Source organism: Mixophyes fleayi, chromosome 1 (genome assembly GCF_038048845.1).
Source record: "Mixophyes fleayi isolate aMixFle1 chromosome 1, aMixFle1.hap1, whole genome shotgun sequence".
In the NCBI taxonomy this organism is placed as follows: Eukaryota; Metazoa; Chordata; class Amphibia; order Anura; family Limnodynastidae; genus Mixophyes; species Mixophyes fleayi.
The window spans coordinates 221331231-221353706 of NC_134402.1; the positions used below are offsets into that span (position 1 = coordinate 221331231).

General features: G+C 38.9%; 1 protein-coding gene across 1 annotated transcript; it reads left to right on the forward strand.

Moving 5' to 3' along the window:
• Window positions 1–2340: 2340 nt before the first annotated feature.
• On the forward strand, window positions 2341–22081 carry LOC142107240 (CTD small phosphatase-like protein 2). Its single transcript, XM_075190524.1, has 12 exons — window positions 2341–2426; window positions 4050–4237; window positions 4495–4615; window positions 7084–7212; window positions 8561–8639; window positions 8727–8838; window positions 9401–9487; window positions 11671–11733; window positions 17264–17343; window positions 21394–21520; window positions 21635–21730; window positions 21924–22081. Exons 2-12 carry the CDS (start codon window positions 4115–4117, stop codon window positions 21984–21986), a joined length of 1080 nt encoding a protein of 359 aa, XP_075046625.1. The 5' UTR covers window positions 2341–2426; window positions 4050–4114; the 3' UTR covers window positions 21987–22081.
• Window positions 22082–22476: the final 395 nt, after the last annotated feature.

Sequence of the window (22476 nt, forward strand, 5' to 3'; positions counted from 1 at the left end):
TGGAAGATGTCTTAACTGATGTCTTAACTGTTTATTGTTCTTGTTTGGTATTGTTTACAGTTGTGTTTTACCTCCTGTAATAAATATACTCTTGTATCCTCTTTCTCTCTTTTCCCGGGTGATCCTAAAGAACCCTAAGGCGTCATGGTTAGCTAGTGAGCTCTGGCTCCAATACCCTTGCATCTTGAGAGGCATACAGTTGTGCCCTGTGAGGATCACAAGTGGAGGTTGGTCTCCGATAGTGTCTCTTTTCCTCCTCAGTAGTTGATATTTTAAATCCATCAATGCCATCAAACAAAACTAGTGTAATTGGTTCCCAAAAATGTAGGGCCTAATTTATCAAGACACACATACTGAGCGCAATGTGCATTTGTTTTCAAACCAACGTAAATTGGGTATATGTACACCCGAGTTCAACAAGGAGCGCATGTGAAGATACACAAGACACTGAAAAATATGTCCATTGCCATGTGGAATATAAAATCACAAAAGTACACACTTAATAATAAAAAAGTATTCAACTAATGTCACCTGTTAAAAATATAGGCATTAGTGATAAAACATTACAAAATTATTTTTATTTTTTTAGGAAATACATTTATTAGTATGTTGTGAATGTCTACTGTACATAAAATTAATTTTTACAGTTTCTCCTGATTGCAAACACATATTATAGCATGCAAACACAGCTATCATCACTAGCAATAGGCACCTAGACTAGGCCTGTAGCTGATGCAAGAGATATGGCTGAAAAACAGAGGTTCTTTAGAGTTTGAATTGGACGCTGCTCCGCGTGCTCAAGTTTGGCATGCCCTTACTGTACATTGACTGCAAGCAAATGCCCTTTCCCCACCCTGTTACCTCCCTGAAACTGTAGGCTGTAGTAAGTATCTTTTGCACTGAATTGAACGTTGCTGCATTTTGTGGCGTACGATCTGGTTCTGGCCATGCGCAGAGTAATTTTGCGAATTGTACGCACAAAATCGCCGTTTATGTCCCCTGATGAATCAGACCCTTAATGTTTCTTACAAAAAACACCAACAAAACAGCGCTGGAAAAAGAGACACTAATACCTCAAAATAATGAGTTTGTGGAAATAAAAAATGAAAAAAAGAAATAAATTGAAAAATAAATAAATGATAAAAACAATAAAAATACAAATATATTAAAGATAAAACACAAGGCCTATATATGTGCATATATTGAATGATATCAGATCTGACCAGTGCAGAATATCAACAGTATCGGAATTGCACATATATCATGTACCACTATACTAAGAAAAATTAGAAAGGGATTCAATTACATTGAGTTGAAGGTCCATTAAAATACTCTCCTTTTGAGTATTATAGGATTTCACTGAGAGGCATAGTTTGTCCCAGCTTAATGGACTCTTGGATTTGGATAACTGCAAAATTAGGCTCCTGCCTATATGAAGTGCAGAATATTTATTGTGTATAGAAATTATAGCATTGGGACTAATATCATGGTGATCCAAGGTAATATGTAAATATTTTGGGAATTATGGTTTTATTTCATGCATGCAAATTGTTTAATAAAGAAACAAGCTGCCGCCTTTAACCACATATTTCTGTAATGTATGTATATTATTTATTATTAGTAGAGTAATTTAAGGTTTTATATATTTATTTATTGTAGCAAAGAAAGCCTCTAGTTCTTGTTAGACACAGATGTATCTAGTAACAGCCGCTCTAGTGTAAGAGTATGATTCTACTGTACATGCCTCTCAAGATACAAGGGTATTGGAGCCAGAGCTCACTAGCTAACCATGACGCCTTAGGGTTCTTTAGGATCACCCGGGAAAAGAGAGAAAGAGGATACAAGAGTATATTTATTACAGGAGGTAAAACTTAGATGCTAATGCCATTAAAAATATTACTGCATGTAAAGACATGTTGTAGTAATTAAAAAGAAGAGACAGAAGAAAAAACAGGAAGACAAAACGTTAAAAATGGTAGAAAAGGTTTAAAAACAGGCACATTAACTCTAAACATTATTTTGTCCTGCAATAGTATACCAGATGTGTAACAAAGTGCATATCCTATCCCTTTATACCTTAGAAGTTGCAGAATATTTTAAGGATATATATTTTATCTTTAAACACATTGTATGAAAGTAACTAGGTAAATAATCATTGCATAATGTACCTGTTTACAATTTTTTTTTAAATTGGTCCGGTTTAGGATGGGTGAAAATGTTTTAAACAGTGTATGAAAATACTCTCCGGGTATGACAAATCCAGCAGTGAATCTGTTAACAAGAGATTACGAAGGTAACATTTGTGCACCAAATTAGCAATTATTGTTAATTGGCTAGAGTGAAAAGAAACAGGAAGAACTTTTCTTCTTTTTTTTTTTTTTTTTTGCTGAACTTGTGAACCTATATGTTGTCTTCAGATATTTGTGGTAAGGTATTTATTCATCAAGCATAATAAGTATTACTGAATGAAAACCAAAAATCTAAATTCAACAAACTGGTTGAGTAACATATTTTAGTTGCATGTGCCACAGTAATAAAGAAATATAAACCCAGCTAATTATACAGCTACATGTATTTGCTCATTTGATTTTAGTTTTCTGAGCACATTTAATGTACCACCAGTCTTTCAGTGGTGTGTTCGTTTTGTATACCTACTCCCCTTGAAGCTTAGAGACCCCATCTTATCAAGGACAATATGTGACCACTGTATTGGCTTAACTTAAAATATAAATTTGCTCAAACCTTGCTACATATGAAAAGCTTAGCTTTGAAGTCCTTCTTTAATACTAATAATTGTACTTAATTATAGTTGGTAGTTCCATTATTACAACATAAATACAAACATAAGCAAGTAAGCTTAAAAGGTTTTCAATGTTTGCATTAAAAAAAATATATGCCATGTTTTAAGATCCTATATTTGTGTCACCAATATACATAAAAAGTATATTGCAGAAGCTTCAATAGGCTTACTGTGTGTTCTTTTCAATGATCAAATTCTAAAGCTGAAATGTCATACATTTGTTATCCTTTGATAATTGAAGAGAATGGTACAATAAGCACAATGGCAAATTAATTCTGTAGATTTTTTTTGTGGTTTAAGGACACTGCGCAATTCCTTCATGCTGAATTATTTGCATTCCAAGTTGATGTTCAGACGGATGTTTTTTCAGTTAAAAAAATTAGCAATGGTCTATATTTTATGTTCTGCATCCAGGAGCATGGAAAATGAGACCATCACAGAGTTTTTTTGTATTATTATTTAATTTTTTCATTATCATTTTTTTCAAATGTATTCTCTGATATAATGAAATGGATTTAGGAGCATCTAGAAGCGTATAGTAGCTTCAACTGTTCTACCAACAAAATGCCCCTTTGGACATAGTCAAAAGTTATATTGTTTTGCACTGGTGTAGCACTGTACCTATGTGTTAAATGGTCTACGTTCTATGCTGATATATTTGAAAATCCACCAAGATCTGTGCAAGTGTGTAGGAATACAGAATAGTCCCATTTGAAATTTTGGGAGCATGCATTAGGTAACTGGGGAAATGACTCAAGAATGGAATGTGTTTGGATGCATACAGCTTGTGTATAAACTAAACTACTTTCCAGTCTTGCCGTATACACTGTGTTTTTTACTTTTTTACCTGAATCCAAAGGTCTGGTGTTGTACAAGCACCACCACCAATATTTTCTTTATTTTATAAATATCAATACAGGCTAATAAAATTGCACGATATGCATGGCAAAATAAGAAAATTCACAAAATCAGCAGAAGTATTGTCTGGGTTAACAGGTAAAAATATTTTGATAAAATGGGCTGTGTTCTAACCCAACAGTTGTTTGCTTTATCTGGCCCACTAAATAATAAAATTGTTGTTGTAAACTTAATTTTAGTACTTAGATGTTGAGAAGTAACAGTTTTTCAAACTCCTCTCTGAAGGAGAGGTTGGTGGCCTGCAATTCTTATCAGTGGCCCTAAGTATATATACAACATAGCAGCAGATCACACAGAGTGCACACAAATATGTTACTTATTTATTTTTCAGAAGGAACCTACTGCTAAGGCATTTAATTTGTTGACATCACTTGGGATACTGGATGCAGCCAGGAAATGATTCTGAGGTCGCGTAAAATCCCTGCTGGGCCATCAAGAGAACCTAACACTCCAAAGAAAAGATCAGAAAGTGGCAACAATCCTTTCACCCCACAGTCTACAAGCAAGGGACAGCGAAGGGTGAGCATATAAGCGCTCCACTGTCTATTGTTAAGGGGGTGAGCTAGAGGCCACTAGACACACATGGAGATAATTCCAGCTTTTGGCTATTTACAAAATGTAACGATCCATCCACTCAAGCATCATTTGTCTGGTTATGATAGTCTTGTGGTAATGAAGACTGCAGTACTCTGTAAATTATCCTGAACAATATCTCTCTGGATATGTAAAAATAGGTATAACTGCTGTGCTTGACGTATGTTCATCTCTTAAACTAGGTGCAGCTGAAATCACCCGCTGTTTGTCCATTAAGCATTAGTGATGAAGCAGTGACACCATTTAGCAAAAAGCAGAGCCTCTGTCAGGTCCAGAACTTGCGGAATTGTCTTGAAGAGGAAGGTAAATAATCGGATGAAGTTATCAACCTTTGTAAAATTTGTAAAATTCGTAATGCGATCCTGAGTGGCTTCTTCGTTCCTCCTTTCAAATCCTGTGCACATGCGCCGATTGATAACTCGGGCATGCGCACAGGCATCCAAACAGCACTGAACCGAAGGACCTGGGTCATGTGACAGGGCTGCACATGTGCTGTAAAGCTCTGCTCTTCGGAGCAGAGCTTAACAGTGCTGAAAACGATCAGAAATGGTAATGTACGCCAGCCTGAGCTGACGTACATTACCACATGTGTAAAAAATTTTTCGAAAGTTGCTAATTTGTGGTACATGGCAGTCCCCATAGATATCTATGGGAACCGCTATGTATTTCAAAAAAAAAAAATGCAAAGCAGCAGATATCTGATATCTGCTGTGATGCACCAATAATAAATTTGCAGGGTACTTAGATTTGCGGCTATTCCCCGAAAACAGCAGTTTTCAGGTGGTTTACAGGAAAAAAAATATTGATAAATAGGCTCCATGGTATCAAACAATTTGCTTTGAACATACCTTTAGAAAAGAAGTGGAGGGCCGCTATCCCCTCGGGTGGTGCCGTAACGGATGACATGGAGATGAAGCTTGTATGCTGCATAATTTTTTTTAAAAAATATTTGATTTTGATTTCTTTAAATAAAGTGGTAGGTCTGGTTATATCTTAAGTATAATAACTAAAGGAAGGGAAAATCTGCTCCATCATTGTCTTTCCCGATTTAATAAAAACAGAGAAAAAAACAAAATAAGAAGAAAAAAATGTTAGTAATTACTTTCAACATTTAAAAACTTGACTAGCTAAGGGCTAGCATAGACTAAAGTATGAGAGGGGAAATTGAACATGAGACTCTCTGAGGTTATGAGGAGCCAACATTGCTAGACACTATTCAGGGGATATAGTGTGTCAGACAGGATTGGGAACATCATCAATGTATGCAATTACATAGCCTGAGAGTGCTCAATGTTCCCTAGAGAAGGGCTTGATTCCTGCAAATGTGTAGGGAGGTGTTAAGTGTTATAGGTAGACCCCACAACATATGGGATCTCAGTTGTGGGGTTTACCTGTACTTAACACCTCCCACACTAATCGGCACTCGATTGGAACCGTCTTATTGTGATTTGTACGTTATGCTGGGACGGATTAATACATACTGTTGAAGTCGTATAATTGGGTGAACGAAAGTATATTGGTTTAATATTGGTTTGCCACGCGTATTGCGAAGCGTACGCCACGTGTTACGTGGCGTGATGCGATCGCACGGTAAAATACGCACGCACACACTCGCATTACAACAGTTAGTTATTTATATAATTTCATATTGGTTCTGTTACACTGTAATTCAGGAGCAGATAGTATTCGGTTTATTATTAGTCTAATATATATATATATAATGTGATTATATGTACATTGTAGTGTTATTAAAGGTTTAGGTAATAGGAAAGGTGTCATGCCTGATATCATATTGAAGCCCTAATCATCAGCAGCTGTCCGGTGCAGTCGGCGAAGAGATCGCACATTGCATACTTTAGTTATTGATATTAGAGAGTAAACCTTTGTATGATACTGGCTATGAAAGGAGCAGACCCCCTGGAGAGAAGACCCCCCACCTTTGGATTCCTTAGATTGAATCAACCTATTACCTGTCTGGCCTGGACCCACCCAACGTCTGGACCTATAGAAACAATCTACGTCATCTCTATTGTTCACAATGAAACACTGACTGTATATATATTAGCTGCATCTCACTGGAGCCTCAGTCAACTCTGACACAGTATTCTATACAGAATACTGTCCACCGGGTCCCGTGGGTGCGCAGCGAGCGCATGCGATTGCAGCGGTATGTATGTATTATCTTTTGGTATTGGCTGTGCTGTACTGTACTTTATCATTATATAATAATGTATTGAATTGTTGACTATTTACTTCTGCTAAAATAAATCACTTTGTGCTTTGGACACACATACAATTGATTGGGCAATGCTTATTTTAAAACGATAGAATTACTTTAATAATACCATACTTTTTGTTATATTTGAAAAATATATATTGAAATTTAGACGGGAAAATAGCATTTGACAGGGAGAAAGGCAACCCCAGGATTTTCAATGTAATGGTTCCCATTCTGCTATATCTTTTATATGTACTTGTCACAAAGACCTAGGGCAGCTTTATTCTGCATGTTGCTTTATGATGTCCGCACAATGGTCACAATAATTGTGAAAATTCCAGATCAAGCCTTTTGATATAGTTTGGGGAAAAATCGTAAAAGACACATGGCTTACTATTTGTAACACTAAACAAGTAAGAGTGAGGGCAACATGCTGATCAGTATGCTAAAACTGCCCCAAGTCTCCTTGGTAATTGCAAGTAAGTTATGGGTTTGGCTCTGGCATCATTGTATTATCAGAGAATATAACTGATATAAGAAGTTTGTTCCACAGATCTACAAACCCCACTTAGACAGCATTCGGTGAGAGTTCATTTCCAACTGGATGAATCTTCCCCTGAAAGTACATCTCCTCTTTCCAGCCCAGATATTTTTCTCTACTCGTCTCGCATCAACCGGTCTGGTAAGTACTCTGTAATGTACTTTAATTTATAAAAATATGTGCAGCTTTCTCATGAGTGCAAGCTTTGCATGGCTAACATGCATGCTCAATGTTATGTGATCACCACCAAATAAAACCTGTTTTAAATAACGTTACGTAACGTTACGTGAGCATAACATTTTAAAGTAGCATAAAAAAAAGTAGGACAATCAAACACATTTTAGAATGCAAAAATGTCTATTCTAAATAATATGTATATTTTTAACAAATGGCGAGATATCTGATTTCTAGTTTGAAAAGCTATATAACCTAATATTTGCTTGAATAAATGTATAACTGCTCAAATGTTTTCATTTAGTCTTATTCCTTTAATTGTAAGGTGTTTTTTTTTGCTTGTTCTACATTTTAGTTTTTTATCTCGTGAAATGTTTTCCTGAAGTCAAGATATTATTGTACCTACATAAATTAATGCACACCAACTTTACAAATACATTAGCATGTCTGGTTTTTTTTGTTTTGTTTTTTTTAGAAAAGCAGTGAGTTTATGTAATTTACCTCCATGCAGTGTCTCTGTTTGTGAATATATAAATTCCATTAGTAGGACTTAAATGGGTTGTCTACATTTTGGGCAACCAGCTTCTTTTATTTACCCCAATATAAGTTCTTTAGGGGGAGACCCCCAGCATGACCCAAGTAGTTTGGCTCCTGCCCAGTCTTTACCATGAACTGACAGCTCTCTTCTCACCCTGCTGTTAAACGCAGCACTCCAATAGTGGGTTTTCCCAAGATAAGGACCCCAATCCAAGATGCTAAATGAAAGACCTAAATAAAGGGACTGAAGGATGGTGTCAAAGGGTAGACTACTCCGTTTTAGCAGTCAATATCTATTTGCCAAGTTCATTTACCGATAAATTTAAGAAATCATATTGAACGCGATTGCTGCCAATTTGGCTTCCAGCTGACAATTCTGCACAGCTAGTTTCTGTTATAGCCTAGCATAGCATCAGAGCCGTAACTTAGAATTCTAGCGCCTGGGGCGAGAAAGACAAATGCCGCCCCCCTAGCCCTCAATTTTAACCAAATTAACCTAGAATATTACTAAATTGCGCCCCCCTTCAGCGTTGCGCCCTGGGCGGTCACCCCTGTCGCACAGCCCTAGTTATGGCCCTGCATAGCATATCATGGTTGTTAATGGGCAGGCTGAGGCGTGGGTTAATACCTGGGAGGAGGGTGGAGTTAAGGCAGGGTAAACAACCTGCCTGCTGTGGGGTTTGCTCTAGGTGAATATTATGGCAAATCAACTGCGTCAGATCTTTCACCATCCTTTATTGTAAACCTTTAGATGGCTGTAGTCCTCTTATCTTTACAGGTGTACACAGGACTAATATTCCAGACTGCAAATATTTTAGCCACGTCCCGGAGGATGAGGCCGGGGAGGTTTTCAATCAGTGAGTGTTACAACTAAAATTCAATGTATATAGCTAGTGTTTGAGGTAGATTGTTACTAATAATTTTATGCTTTTGTTGAATTTCAGATATAAGTTTATCTGCAGTGCCCAAGCCACTTCATATGACCCACGGCAGAGGAAGAACGACATCCCATTTAAAACTCGTAGTGCTCCAGAGAGCACTCTAGTGCTGGACTTGGTAAGCGTGAATTTTTTTGTTTGATAATGTAAGAGCATCATCGGAACCCCTGCTTATTAGTTTCTACCTATTATATGTAACATATGAGTGGAGAATCCCAGATAACAGTGGGGTGTACACTTCAAAACGTAAGCCTGGCAGACGCTGTGTGTGCCTAGCCAGGGCCGTAGCTAGGGCAGTGCGATAGGGGCGACCAGCCAGGGTGCAATGCTGATGGGGGGGGGGGGGGGCGCAGGCGCAGAGGGTTAATTAGAAGGGTAAGACTTGACCCATCATGTTTGCTAATAGAGAATGTCACAAAGAAGTTGGTGTTCTATTGTATTAAATGCAGCAGGCCCTGGAAGGCTCCATTTGAAAAGGTTGGGTTTGGAAACGGGTCTATAGGAAACTGTAATTGAAGACTAAGTCCTTGCATGATAACATTAGAATGGTCTAGTTATTTTCTTTAATTCATGTGTGATTTAACACAGCTTTTGTTGTCATTTTATTAAACTAATTTATTGCATGTTCCTTACTATTGATCCTTCGCTTAAACATTAATGAAAGGTATCTCTTGATGCAGGAAGGAGTCTTGGTTGAGAGCTCACTCCTTCCATATCCTGATGCAGACTTCACATTCCTGACCCCCTTTCAGGATAGATATTATAAGGTTAGTTGCACTGATCTCTCTCCTGTACAAAGGGTATATTTCTGCTTCACAGACAATGGTGAATTACAATAGTGATGGTTTGGCAGTTGTCAATAGGTCCAAAGCTCCAGTGTGGTCCTTTGCAGGAGGTTTTCATTTTTAATAATGTGTGACTAATGGGTATCTCTTTCAATCAGGCAACTATGGCCCATGTCAGCTTTTATTTTTTCAATTACAGTATCCATCTAGGTATAGCAGAAACTGACAGGTTGCAGGCTAGCAACCTCACCATTTATTTATTTTTTTGGGCCATATGCCTGTCTCCAGAACAACACCCCCTGAGTGCTCAGCCTGGCATTCCAGGGACTAGATTTAAAGTTGCTTGGAGGGGTACTGATCTGCTCAAGCAGCAGTGGGTGCAGAGCTTGGCACTGAAGCACTCAGATGGTAAACGATGTATGATCAGTTTCCCTCTGAGGCAACAATGTGGGCTGGGTGAAAGTGCATGATGACATGAAGATGATGAAGGGTAATGGAAAATGATAATGATAAAGGGGGATTATTTTGGAGGATAAGGAGTAGATAATGAATAATGGAGTGTTGATTGCTGGATGAATGAATACTAGAGGGCCGGTGCAATGATGCACAATGATGACTATCAGCAGCAATGACTAGCTGCTTCTGATTGGCTGATTGTGTGTTGACTCTTCTAGCTGACATTGTGGCTATATGTTATCAAGTCATGGCCACCTATTTGCATTACTTAATTGTCATTGCAGGAGAAAGATACTAATTTCATTTTTAAAGTTGAAAACAATAGATACGAAGGTGTTTGCATTCGATTGCATTTTATATTGAAAATGCAAATTTCGCATCTACTACTATCACCATCAAGCCACATTTCTACTCTGTTGTGGGGAATAAGTGTACATACGTGTACGCATGACTTGCATCTGGTGCACAGGCTACTGTTTTTGAGCTGGACTCATCTTGAGATGTGTCCAACTCAACATATACATGCAAATTTGCTTTTTGTGCATGCGTTCTTTCTTATGTAAATTTGATCCACAAAATTTCCCAACTCTGAGGCCTCCAGTGTTTATCTTTCCTGAACCCCTGCACAGACCCTGGGGATTTAAATTAAACACCTCTATTCCTCGTTGACTGAAAATGAGGATAGGTGAGTGTATTTAATTATTTAAATTCACTTGAGCACTTCCTACCTTGTGCTGTGACGATGCTGCTGATCCTCTGTGATGGTGGTAGGCTGGGGGGTTTGATGCTGTGATGTTACACTGTGGCTCCACACTCCAAGCCTGTTACTAATACAGAGGAGCAGTAACACAGCACAAGGTAGGAAGTGCATTTTGGGCAGCACTGACTCTGACATTCCTCTTCTCAGTCTGCTGCCACCCCTCCCATTTGCTCCACACAAAGTAAGAAATGGGGACGGGGCTGACGCTAGCCTTTAGGCAAAGCTAGGGCACCAATGGTTATGGGAAGCCCAAAACATTGAATTGACATACATGCGGCATCCACACATTGAGCATGGACCACTGACATGGAGGATAAGTAGTTGGTATGTTCTTAACAGTGAATTTGGAGGCTGCTGCTCCTCCAGTGACACACTCTGAGCCTGAGGAACAGGAGATGATGTCCCTAACCTACTAAGGTAAAAAGTAACGTGGGGGAGGAGCACCACCTCCTAAGGCACCCACAGAACTTTTGTTGGCCCTGAGAGAAGGGGTAGGGGAGCACAGGGAGGAAGGGGGATTGGTGCCCAGTACTCTTCCACCGGGGCTGACTGGGCTGTAATTTGGATACTTGTCATAAAGTGTTGGATATGTTGGTCATGGGAGGCTAGATTACTAATTGCTACATTTTGAAAGTCAGACATGAAACTTTTACAACAACACTGTCTCCAAAGATATCAGCTCCAGAATAAAAACCCAAAGATGCCCAAGAACATGTATTTATTTAGAAAGTTTTTTTTACAAGAAAGAGTCGCCTATTCATTTGAAGTATGACCTGGACATATGTGGGTATTAATAATGCTACATATTTTATTGCTGTTTGAGTATGTAATATGATGTATAGAGTTTATTATTTTCATTATTTATTCAACAGATTGATTGTGGCTTCAGAAATTCAACTTTTCAGGTGAATGATTGTTGCTCACTAATTTATTATGTCTTATGTCTCAGGTATACCTGAAGCTTAGACCTCATGTCGGGGAATTTCTTGAGAAGCTCTGCAAAATATATGAGGTGAGAACAGAGGAAATGGATGGCCATATGAATGATTCATAATCTACTGAATTGCCTCCAAGCGACACATTGGATTTCTTACCAACTATGCTGTGTACAGATGTTGGACAATGCATTGTGATGATCCAAGGCTTATTTCTGTCCACTGGGAACCTCCTTAGATGAAATTGAATGGTGCATATATTTTCGCACTCCAATGCTCAATGACAGTCATTACAATGGTTAGAATATCTTTCCAGTTTAGGTAGACAGGTTAGAAATGGCCCCCAGATTGTATACAAGTCCGTTCCTCCTCTTACCCTATGTCTTTTCCTGTCTCTAGTATAAATAGGAAAGGTAGTGCCTTCTTATTCTCTGTAGTACAGGGGCTTACCTTCTCTTGTATTCCAGTAATGCACCATCCCATGGTGTAAGCAAAGGATTGGGCTGGCTACCCAGGGAGCAGTCTGGTGTAGAAAATTTGAATTTGACACAGATTTTCTGACAGCACTCTGCATATGCAAGTTTGCCACATCATAAATCGAAGGGCACCAAGATGGAGACCAGGCTAGAGGAAGGCTTGGAACTGCTCTAAAGTGGCCCCTGTCTTGGGATATGTTTTGCCACAGTTGATTGGAGTTAAACATCTTAAGGGCACCTGCAGCAGGTAAGCTCTTAACTTAAGGGTGATTGATTCTCTAACGATAAAGTCCTGTCTCTTCAGTACTTTTGTAGAGCATGTGGAAGGAAATAAGGACAGCAAGCTACAGCGTAGAGTTTGTGGAGCCTGTGATATGCCTTTAAAAACTGTCTGAACGGGTCGCAATACAGTTCTCAAACCAAGGACAAACCTTTGCATTTTATAAGAAACTCACAGGTTGGAGGAAAGTGGCTATGGAAGATCTGTGTGCTATATGAGAATTGGAGAACACGGTCTCAGACACACACAGATTTAGTGCACATATACTATCCATTAGAATTTGATTCTCCAGGATATTTAGAAGATTACTCTAGTAATGAATCCAGATAAATTATAGAGACGGCTATTAAGTTTAATTTGGACAATGTGGAAAACATATATACAACTCTGAGTATGAATGAGGAAGATCGAAATAGAAACAGTAGAGTTTTTCTTGCACATCGAGTGATGAGGAGGCTCAGAATTTGACATTGGTCCCAAAAGTGGATGCAGCTGTGGCTAGTATGTCATCCAGATCTATTACTATTATTATTATTGAAGATGGGGATCATCAGAGAGCTCTCATCATTTTGAAGATTATCAACAAGTTTGTCCACATTTTTTCATGGAGTTTGTGTGTGAATTTGATATTCGCAGACATCCGAGAAAGATTTTCTGACACTCCTAGACCTTCAGGATACATATATTCATATCCCTGTTGTAGATCACCAAGGTAATTCCTTAAGTTCTGGTTCTTGGGCACCAGTTATTGGTGGCGGAGTTGAGAAAACAAGTAGTCATGATATGGCCCTATCTGGATGTCTTTCCCCCCCCCCCCCCCCCCACCACACAGGCGACTTTTTCAAAAAGTGGTTATAGATCATTATTGCATATTTCTTTTGGTTTAATGCTTTACATTTGAGGTTTGCAGACCTCTTGCATTTAGTGATCTACAGCCACACCCATATCAAGTGACAGAGGGCTAATATCTATTTCTACAAAAGCAAGCTGGATTTTGAATATGGGGGTCCAAATAAACACCACAGTGTCTGTCAGAAAAAAGGTATATAAATATCCAGTCCCTGGAACATCAACAGCAGACTCCTCCTCAAATGTCAATAAGAAATGGCCTTAAAGGCTTGGAAATGTTTTCCTCCACCATAGGGAATATACCTTGAGAAAAGTTGCACAGTTTGAACTTCAAATGTAGTGGGATAATAAGCAGACTTTTGTGAATATGCGATCACCATGTCAAATGCCATCGGTACCTCTTAGTTGATGACACAGCCCAAAGTTAAAGACAATAGAAATTTCAATTTTGCAGCCACAATGGATGATAATCGCAACAAATTCCAGTGTCGTAGGCTGGGGAACCCACTTTCGGGGATAGATGGAACAAGGCACATGGTCACAAAGCAAGAAAAGAGTTCATATAAATGTTTTGGAATTGAGAGAAATGTGGAATGCAATTCAGCATTTTAATTTTCTCCTAAAAACGATTGCAGACTATTTTCAGATAACAATATGGTAGTAGCCTTCATAAATCACCAGGTAGGTACCAAAAGCACAACCTTGATCATGGAAGTAATGAGAATCATGTCTTGGGCAGAAGAAAATATGAAGTCCCTCGCTGGGTTGCATGTAGCAGGGAAGCAGAATATGATGGCCGATTTATCTCATTTGAAAATAGATTTATCCAGAAAAGTGGTCCCTACAGTGGGAAATATTCCAACGACTGATAGAAAAATTGGGCTTACTCAAGTGGACGTTATGGCGACAAGTAGAAATGCCAAGGTACCCAGGTTATTCTCTTGGCACAAAACTCGGAGACTGAGGGAATAAATGCCCTGACAGTTCCATGGACATTTAACCTGGATTATGTCTACGCTCTGTTTCCACTCGCATTGTAAAAAAGATCTGAAAGGAGAAAGCAGAAGTAATAGCAATCCATTTTTTGTCTCTCTGTCCATAGTTCCCTGTAGCCTAGGAGCTGCTCCGGTAGTAGCCATGTCATCTGCCTCTTTGGCATGATCTCATAAACAAAGGCCCAATCTTTCATCCAAATCCAGAGCAACTAGCTTTAATGACATGAAGATTGATCTGGAATTGCTCAGGTACAAGGGAGTTTCAGAGCAAGTAATCAACACATTGTTACAGGCAAGAAAGAAGAACTCTTCTAAAATCTATTACAGAATCTAAAAATAAATGTATGGTATGATCCTAAATTCAATCCAACTGCAGCAATTCTTCCATAGGTTTTTCACATCCTTTAGGATGGTCTTGGCAACTGTCTTGCTTTTTCGACACTCATGGTGAAGTGGCTGCTTTAAGTCTGTTCTTAGATATCAAGTTAGCTTCAGAATATTTGATTAATTGCTTCTTTCAAGCAGTGAAGTGGATCCACTCTTCTCTCAGAGCATTTCTGACTCAATAGGACTTCAATTTAAATCTCAACACTCTGATGTCTGACCCCTTTTGAAGCACTACAAGTAGATTCTTTGATCTGGATGACCCTACAAATGGAGTTTTTGGTGGCAACTTCTACATCTTGCAGAGTTGGAGAATCAAGAAAACTATGGTGCAAGGAACCTTTTCTGTATGTCTATACAGAAAAAGCAGTACTTGGAACCGATCCAGCATTTGTGCCTAAAATACCATATACATTCCACATGAAACGGGAGGTTATACTGCCATTGTTTTATCCTCAACCTAATGATGACGAAAGAAAACTGCATTTCTTGGACAAGGACAATATATCTCTATCTCTATCTCTATCGAACGAATGAGTTTCAAAACACAGAACAAATCTTCACAGTTTCTGCAGGGCCTCAGAAAGAGTGTACCCCTTCTAAACAAGCCATTTCTAGATGGATCAGGGATGTAAATGTGCTGGCAGAGAAGAGGAATTGGTGTAAGTTGTCAGTGATCCTGAAGGCCCACTCAACTCTGCAATAGCAACATTTTGGGCCAAGAAAGGTTCAGGCTTCAGTGACACAGCATTGCAAAACAGCTAGATGGAGACCTTCGCTAGTCGTTAACATCTGAATATCTTTTCCTCCACTGACACTTCATTTAGTAGACATGTTCTCAGCACAGCCAATAAATTCATGTTTCGCAGCATTTGGGGCTGGTTTGTTAATTGTGGTCCTCCCTACATTATTGCTTGGTTTATTCCATCCTAATAGCTGCCATGGAGGATTGAAGCATGTGAATTATGCTTACCTGTAATGACTTTTACTCAAAATACTCTATGGCAGTCCAGTTTCCCCCTCATCTTTCTCTGAAAAAATATAAAATAAATAAATATGATATCAAAACATAAGTTCACTTAGGGAAGAGGAGGAGCTTTCTTATATACCATATAGGGGCATTTTCTAATCACTCTCTCTATCTAAACCGGGAAGGAATTCTACCATGCCATGGAGTATTTTTAGGAAAAGGAATTTACAAGAAGTATAATCTGCATTTTTTTTCCCAATAGGATCCAAATTCTATTAGTCCATTAGATGGTTGTTTTCAGATGAGGTTGAAAATATGCAAACATGTTTCTAATCATGTCTTGGCCTTATTTATATAAATGCAGCTGATCTTGAGCAAGGTATTGTAGCAAACGCAAAGTTTACTGCAAGGTGAACAAACAATTTCAGTTGACAAATGCTGATATTAATAAAGTAGTGTTTGGATGCCATAATATCTTTGAGTTGATGTTAGGGTGTCGCTCAACTAAATGCACCAGGACCCCTGTTGAAATACAACCGGAGGCAATTCTCACTCTCCTTTTTCTCATCTGCACCACAGTCCCTTGTCTACTGTCTGCTCCCTAGCCACTTTTTTCTCATCTCTCTCTGTTATGTTGTATATCTGTTTGCTCACAAAACTTTATGCATTACCCCTATGCTCCTGTTATTCACCACATGCCTACTGTCTGTTTTCAAACTACTATTTATTCTGCAGGTCCTACAGTTTTGTGCACTATTGGTTCTTACAAGATAAGATCCAATAAGACCAGGGGGTAAATTTATCAAGCTGTGGGTTTGAAAAGTGGAGATGTTGCCTATAGCAACCAATCAGATGCTAGTTATTTAGTACATTCTACAAAATAACAGCTATAATCTGATTGGTTGCTATAGATAAACCTGCAGCTTGATAAATTTACCCCCTAGAGCATGTTTGGAGTTGTGGTTTGAGCGATTTTGGACATAACCACCATTTAATTACATCTATGAGCTTTAAATACATTTGAAGGAAACTTTTATGTAGCCCATTTTTTTTTTTTATGGTTGGAGTGTAGCAAAAGGACTCTTGCATCTGCAAGTTTGAAAACCAATCTGGTTGTTTAGATGATACAGATGCAGTGGGACAACAATATGGTGAATGGTGCTGTAAACACCGACACTCTTTAATCCTCCACAATTATTCCTATACTGAACAGAGCGACGAAGAAAAAAGAAGTACTTACTAGTAAAAAGACAGTCAATCCGAAGAGAGGAGATTGTGGCTGTTGTAAATGATGTCACTTACAGCTGCGACTTGCAAAGTTCCAAATTTAAAGCGTCAGCGCACGGAACCAGGTAAGTATTAGGTTGACATTACCAGTTAGGGGTATGGGTAGGGGTCTTAACCCCAAGTTCTAACCCCCTACCCTAAGACCCCTACCCTTACCCATACCCCTAACTGGTAATGTCAACCTAATACTTATGAGAGTTGTTCTTAATGTACTTTTTAACTAGTTAAATGCTTTTCTTTAGCTGCAAATCTTTAAAGTGGAAGATATTTTGACTATGTTCATGCTAAACTGCAATAAAAATGTCCTAATTTATGTACTAGATTGTGACCTGATAATGGTGTTCCAATGATTCTCTCTTCATGCAGATATTTGTCTTTACCACAGCTAAAAAGGAATATGCAGAGAATATCGTGGATATACTGGACCCTCAGAAAAAGTTAATAAGGTGCAATTTTAACAAGTTTGTTCTGTCAGATTGGGGAGTACGAATAACGTGTAGTACATACATTATTATATGGAATGGTTTATCCAGGGTACAATTAGTTCAGGATAAACTACTGCAGTCACCATGTAAATGCACACAACTACAATATGTTTAACTCCATAGGGGGGTATTCAATTGTTAGCGTTAACGAAAAAAAACGAGCGCTCAAAAAATATTACCGTTTATACGGTAATATTGCGTGCGAAAAGCGTTAATACGGTAGTTTACTCGCGGAATTTCAGCTGGAGCGCTGAGCTGAAATTCCGCGAGTAATTACCGTATTAATGCAAAGATTTTTTGAGTGCTCGTTTTTTTTCGTTAACGCTAACAATTGAATACCCCCCAGTGTGTCTTCTAGTATTATTTAAAGGGGCAGAGTGCATACGCTATTTTGAAACTCATTGGTTCCTGTTATTCAATGAAATGCTGTATGACTCCAGCTACTAGGAGAGCTCAGGGATATGATATTCAAAAAGGATTCTGGGAAATGCAGTAAAGTATTTAGTGATTAGCAGAGAGAAACAAGAGAAGTAAGCATTAAGAGAGCTCTGAAATATAGTGTTTTGATGTGTGCAACTTGCTAAAAGTAGACATGCTCAGGTTCTAATGCCATTTGAGAGAGGGATACAGAAGGGGTAGCATAGAGTGTAGAGCAGTTGGGCAGGCAAATTAAGAGAATTGAAAAAGGAGGGTGGTAGCAGTGTTAAAGAAAGTAATCGGTGACATTCAGGAGAGCTTCATGGCTCCAGTGTTACATCTCATTACAGAAAAATACAAATACTAGTGCTGGCAGGGTTGGTGTAATTCTGCAGTCCAATTCTACTGTGTTATATAGGTAACACAAAAAGGAGAGCTGCATTGCTAATTGTCATTGCTGAAATACAAATACTAGTCCTTTGCATGTTTTTCTTCTGAATTTGCACCAAAAAGTGTACGGTATTATCCAAATGGATTCACAGCAGTACACAGAAGAGCAAGCCGCTGCTGCCACCAGTCCTGATGATAGTAACCCCTTTACGTCATCTGGTAAAGCCTATTAAAAAGTATGTAGTCTTTTTAAGTCAGGGAAACGGATATCTAAAAAAAAAAAAAACCTTTTCCTGGATTACAGCTCTTTTTTTCTTGACCACGGTAAAAGATAAGTGCGAAACAAAAAAACATTGCCAACATGCCAGTCTACACACACAGTGGCAAAGAAAGAATGAGGCATTCGCCTTTCTCTAGGAGTGCGAGATCTAAAACGGTTACTGAGGCATCTGCTTGTAAGGTCACTAGTAACCAAGCAAGACCAAGTAATTCGGGCTCCAAAAGTGGTTCCCAAATAGTTTTACGTGTAAAAGCCGAGCTGGAAGAAAACCATAAGGCATTAGAGACAAATGTATGCTCAGCACTCATGGATGGACTCTCCTCAGGAATTGGTGTAATTTCTGAATCTAGGTGTAATTGTGACCATTCTGATAGTGTATTCATAAAAAAGAAGGCCCCTTTCAGCATTTCTGCTGATGTGTGCCTGAACAGCCCGAGTGTAGCCGGGGATACACCAATTGAGGATGCGGTTTGGAATTGGAAGAGGATGAGGGGGATATTTGTGTAGCCGACGAGGGCGCTAATGAGGATGTTGATGAGGATGATGTTTGTGGAAGTCCTGCACCAGTGGAAGCCCTTCTGGCACGTGATAAGAAGGCCATTGCCATGCCTGGACATAAGACCAAAAAAGACACCACTTATGTGTGAAATTATTTCTACCCAAATCCTGCCAACAGTTGTCTAGCCATTTGTAGTGTATGTAAAGCCACAGTCAGTCGAGGGAGGGATCGTAACCATCTAGGAACCTCATCCCTGAGTTCATGGCAAGGTGTTGGAGTGCTTGTCATTTTTTTACCTTAACCTTCTGATTTTCCCACCAGCTACATCCCGACGCCTGCTATCTACACCCACAACGCCGTCCTCATCAATATCCTGCATCCAAGTTGCTAAGGCTAGATGACTCCTGCACTATCTTTGATTCCTCAGAAGAATTCTTGAGTGTTAGTCCCACTGCTGCTGTTGCTGCTGCTGGGGGTCAATCTTCATCCCAGAAGCAGACCATGAAGAAGACTACTAGTAGTTTACAACAATTGACTGTTAAACAACCCTCTGCAAGAGGAAGCAAGTATGAAAGCTGTCACCCAGTCGCAAAGTGGATCACAGACGCCATGGCGACTATGCTCGTATTAGATCTGCATCCAATATCCACTATTAATGCAGCTTGTTTTAGACAGTTACTTGAGGTCTTGTGTCCCCGTTACCAAATTCTATCACGACACTATTTCAATAGAAAAACTAATCCTCACCTCTACCAGAAGGTTCGTAAAAATGTTGTTATTGGGAATTCTATTATTATTATTATTTATTATTATTAATATTATGCCATTCTACCCACTGTACACTTAATGATATGTGGACAAGTGGAACTGGGCAAACATTTCTGATAATGCAGCCAATATTGTCAGAGCAATAGAGCTGGATGAATTCCATCACATTCCCTGTTTTGCTCACACAATAAACTTGGTGGTGCAGAGCTTTTTAAAAAATGACAGGGACGACAGGGACGTGCAGGAGATGCTGTCTGTGGCCCGTAAAATATCTGGACATTTCTGGCATTCGGCAACAGCGTGAAGGAGATTGCATAGGAAAAACTTTGCTTTCCCAAGACACCCAGGGATGATGCAGATGACTCTGCCCCAAATTTTGACATCTAGTCTGGTCTAAAAGAATTGACCAAAAAACGTGACTCCTCTGCCGTAACGCCACCTGATCCAACTATCAGCATCCAAAGGATGGTGGAGGATTATTGTCACAACAGCATAGAAATAGACACATCAGACAGTCCCTTTATATACTGGGAGGAAAAAAAGGTAATTTGGAGACCCATGTACCAACTTGCTTTGCACCACCTAAGCTGCCCACCCTCCAGTGTATACTCGGAAAGTGTTTTCAGCACAGCCGGGAACCTTGTCAGCGATAGGCTACTTCCTCAAATTGTGGAAAAGATGATGTTCATAAAAATAAACTTCAATTTCCAAGAGGAAGGCCTTTCCTGCCAATTACTTCAAAATACTGAGACTTCTGTAACAGTGGATTCCAACGGTGATGAATTAATAATGTGTGAGGATGATGTACACACTGAGGGTGAGGATGAGACTGAGACTGAGGACGACAACATCTTGCCACAGTAGTAAAGTTCATTACCACCGCTGTTACCTTAGGTGGCTTAAGGCCATTGTTACCTTGTTTTGTTGGGCCCAAACAAACCAAGCACAAAACCAGCCACAAGGAGTGGCACTTTTGTGGCTGAAGTACTTGGTTTGCTAGTGGACATGTCCTTTATAAGATCCAACATAAGGGTGGGTGGGAGGGCCCAAGGAAAATTCCATCTTGCACCACTTTTATTTTCTGCCACTGCTGTGTGCCAATATGTTCTAGATGTGCTAGGAACTGCCGTGTGTTTAAATCATTGCTTTGTCACTTAGCATCCAGTCAGGTCGCTGCAGTATTTGTCCGAAAGTGTATGAAAATAATAATGTGACCTGTGAGGTGGTCAAAATTGACTGCAAATTACTTGAAATTAGTGTTAGTGAGGTTAATAATAATAATGTAGGATCAAAAAAGGGCAAAACTATGGGATTTTAGCAATTTTTCTAAAAAAAAAAAATACAGATCCAAAACCAAAACACACGCGGGTGGTTTTGCCAAAACCAAAACACGAAGCTAATCCAGATCCAAAACCAAAACCACTTCACGGGGGTCAGTGAGCATCTCTAGCTAAAAGTAAGAAAACATTTTGCAGTTCCCTATGCTTAAAATGAATTGTAAAGTGAATAATATTTAGTGGAATGTATCATCTGTTTTGTGACTTTAGAAAAGTAGTAGTGCGCACATGTTTCTAATGAAAAGTAAATCTTTACAATAGCTAGTCTTTTAACATGTCTGATAGTTACACTTCATAGTCTCTTTTTGATTAATCTCCAGGCACCGGCTCTACCAGGAACATTGTGTTTGTGTCGCAGGTCATTATGTAAAGGATTTGGGTGTTCTTCATAGGGATCTGGCTAAAACTGTCGCCATGGACACCGTTGCTTACACACTGCCTTTCCATGTAAGACCATTCTACCTGCTGATCCTTAATCTATATTGTTGTATTTTATGAACTGTAGGCTCTGCTCTGGTCCAATTACAATAGCCCTATTCATAATATATGCTGATTTGTCAGATTACCAATAGAATTCCTGTACATCGGTGGACAGGCAGCAGAAAAGATAAAGAACTTCTGTCTCTGTTTCCTGCTCTGGAGCAAATGACCCATGTGGTGAGTAAACTAAACCCAGCTTTGAGTGGAAAGTTGTCAATCCAAGAAGAATGTGCACATGGGCTATCAACACTTTATTCTGACTATTCCCGTTAAACTTGTCCAAACTATGTGCTCAGAGAGTAACACTAAATAATTTTTCTCATAACTGTCTGGTTTTGTTTTGTGTTTTTGAATCCTTTTACCTATACAGAAAGATGTACGGTTGCGAATTTCAAATCTGTTCCATGTTGACGAGCTGGTCGCAGAGTCCTGAAGACCTCTGAATTACTTAAGGCTTTAACAAACTACATCTGTGAAATATTCTGTATGTTTATTCTGATAATGGAATACTATGTCTAAACTTTTGAAGGTTGTGTTGGTTTTTATTCAATAAAATTCATTTATTTTGTATTATACAATGTAGTATTTAGAGTAAAAAAAGTTGACTGTTGTCTTCTAGTGACAAGAAGACAGATTAAAGGTATGGCTGATGGTCTGGAGCTCAATGACTAGAGTACAGTGTAGTATGTAAAATATCTATATATAGACACATAATCTAAAAAAAAGCTAAATTAGACATGCTTTTTTCCATGATTAAATGCAAGCATTTAGCCTGCCCCTAGTATGTCTTTTAAATGCCCCCCCCTTCCCCCCCCTAAACATATACTTACTTTGTCACATTTTCAATATTCCGATAAGACTTAAAGGGCTAGAAACGACTGATGGTATGTTGCTGATAGTGTCCATTGTGAGGGACATGTTTT

Excerpts from the sequence above, each read along its gene's own strand:
- LOC142107240 (XM_075190524.1), top strand. The coding sequence starts at position 4,115 with ATGATTCTGAGGTCGCGTAAAATCCCTGCTGGGCCATCAAGAGAACCT. Across the intron at positions 9,488-11,670 it reads TTCAGGATAGATATTATAAG|GTATACCTGAAGCTTAGACC; the intron begins GTTAGTTGCACT and ends CTTATGTCTCAG. Across the intron at positions 11,734-17,263 it reads AGCTCTGCAAAATATATGAG|ATATTTGTCTTTACCACAGC; the intron begins GTGAGAACAGAG and ends CTCTTCATGCAG.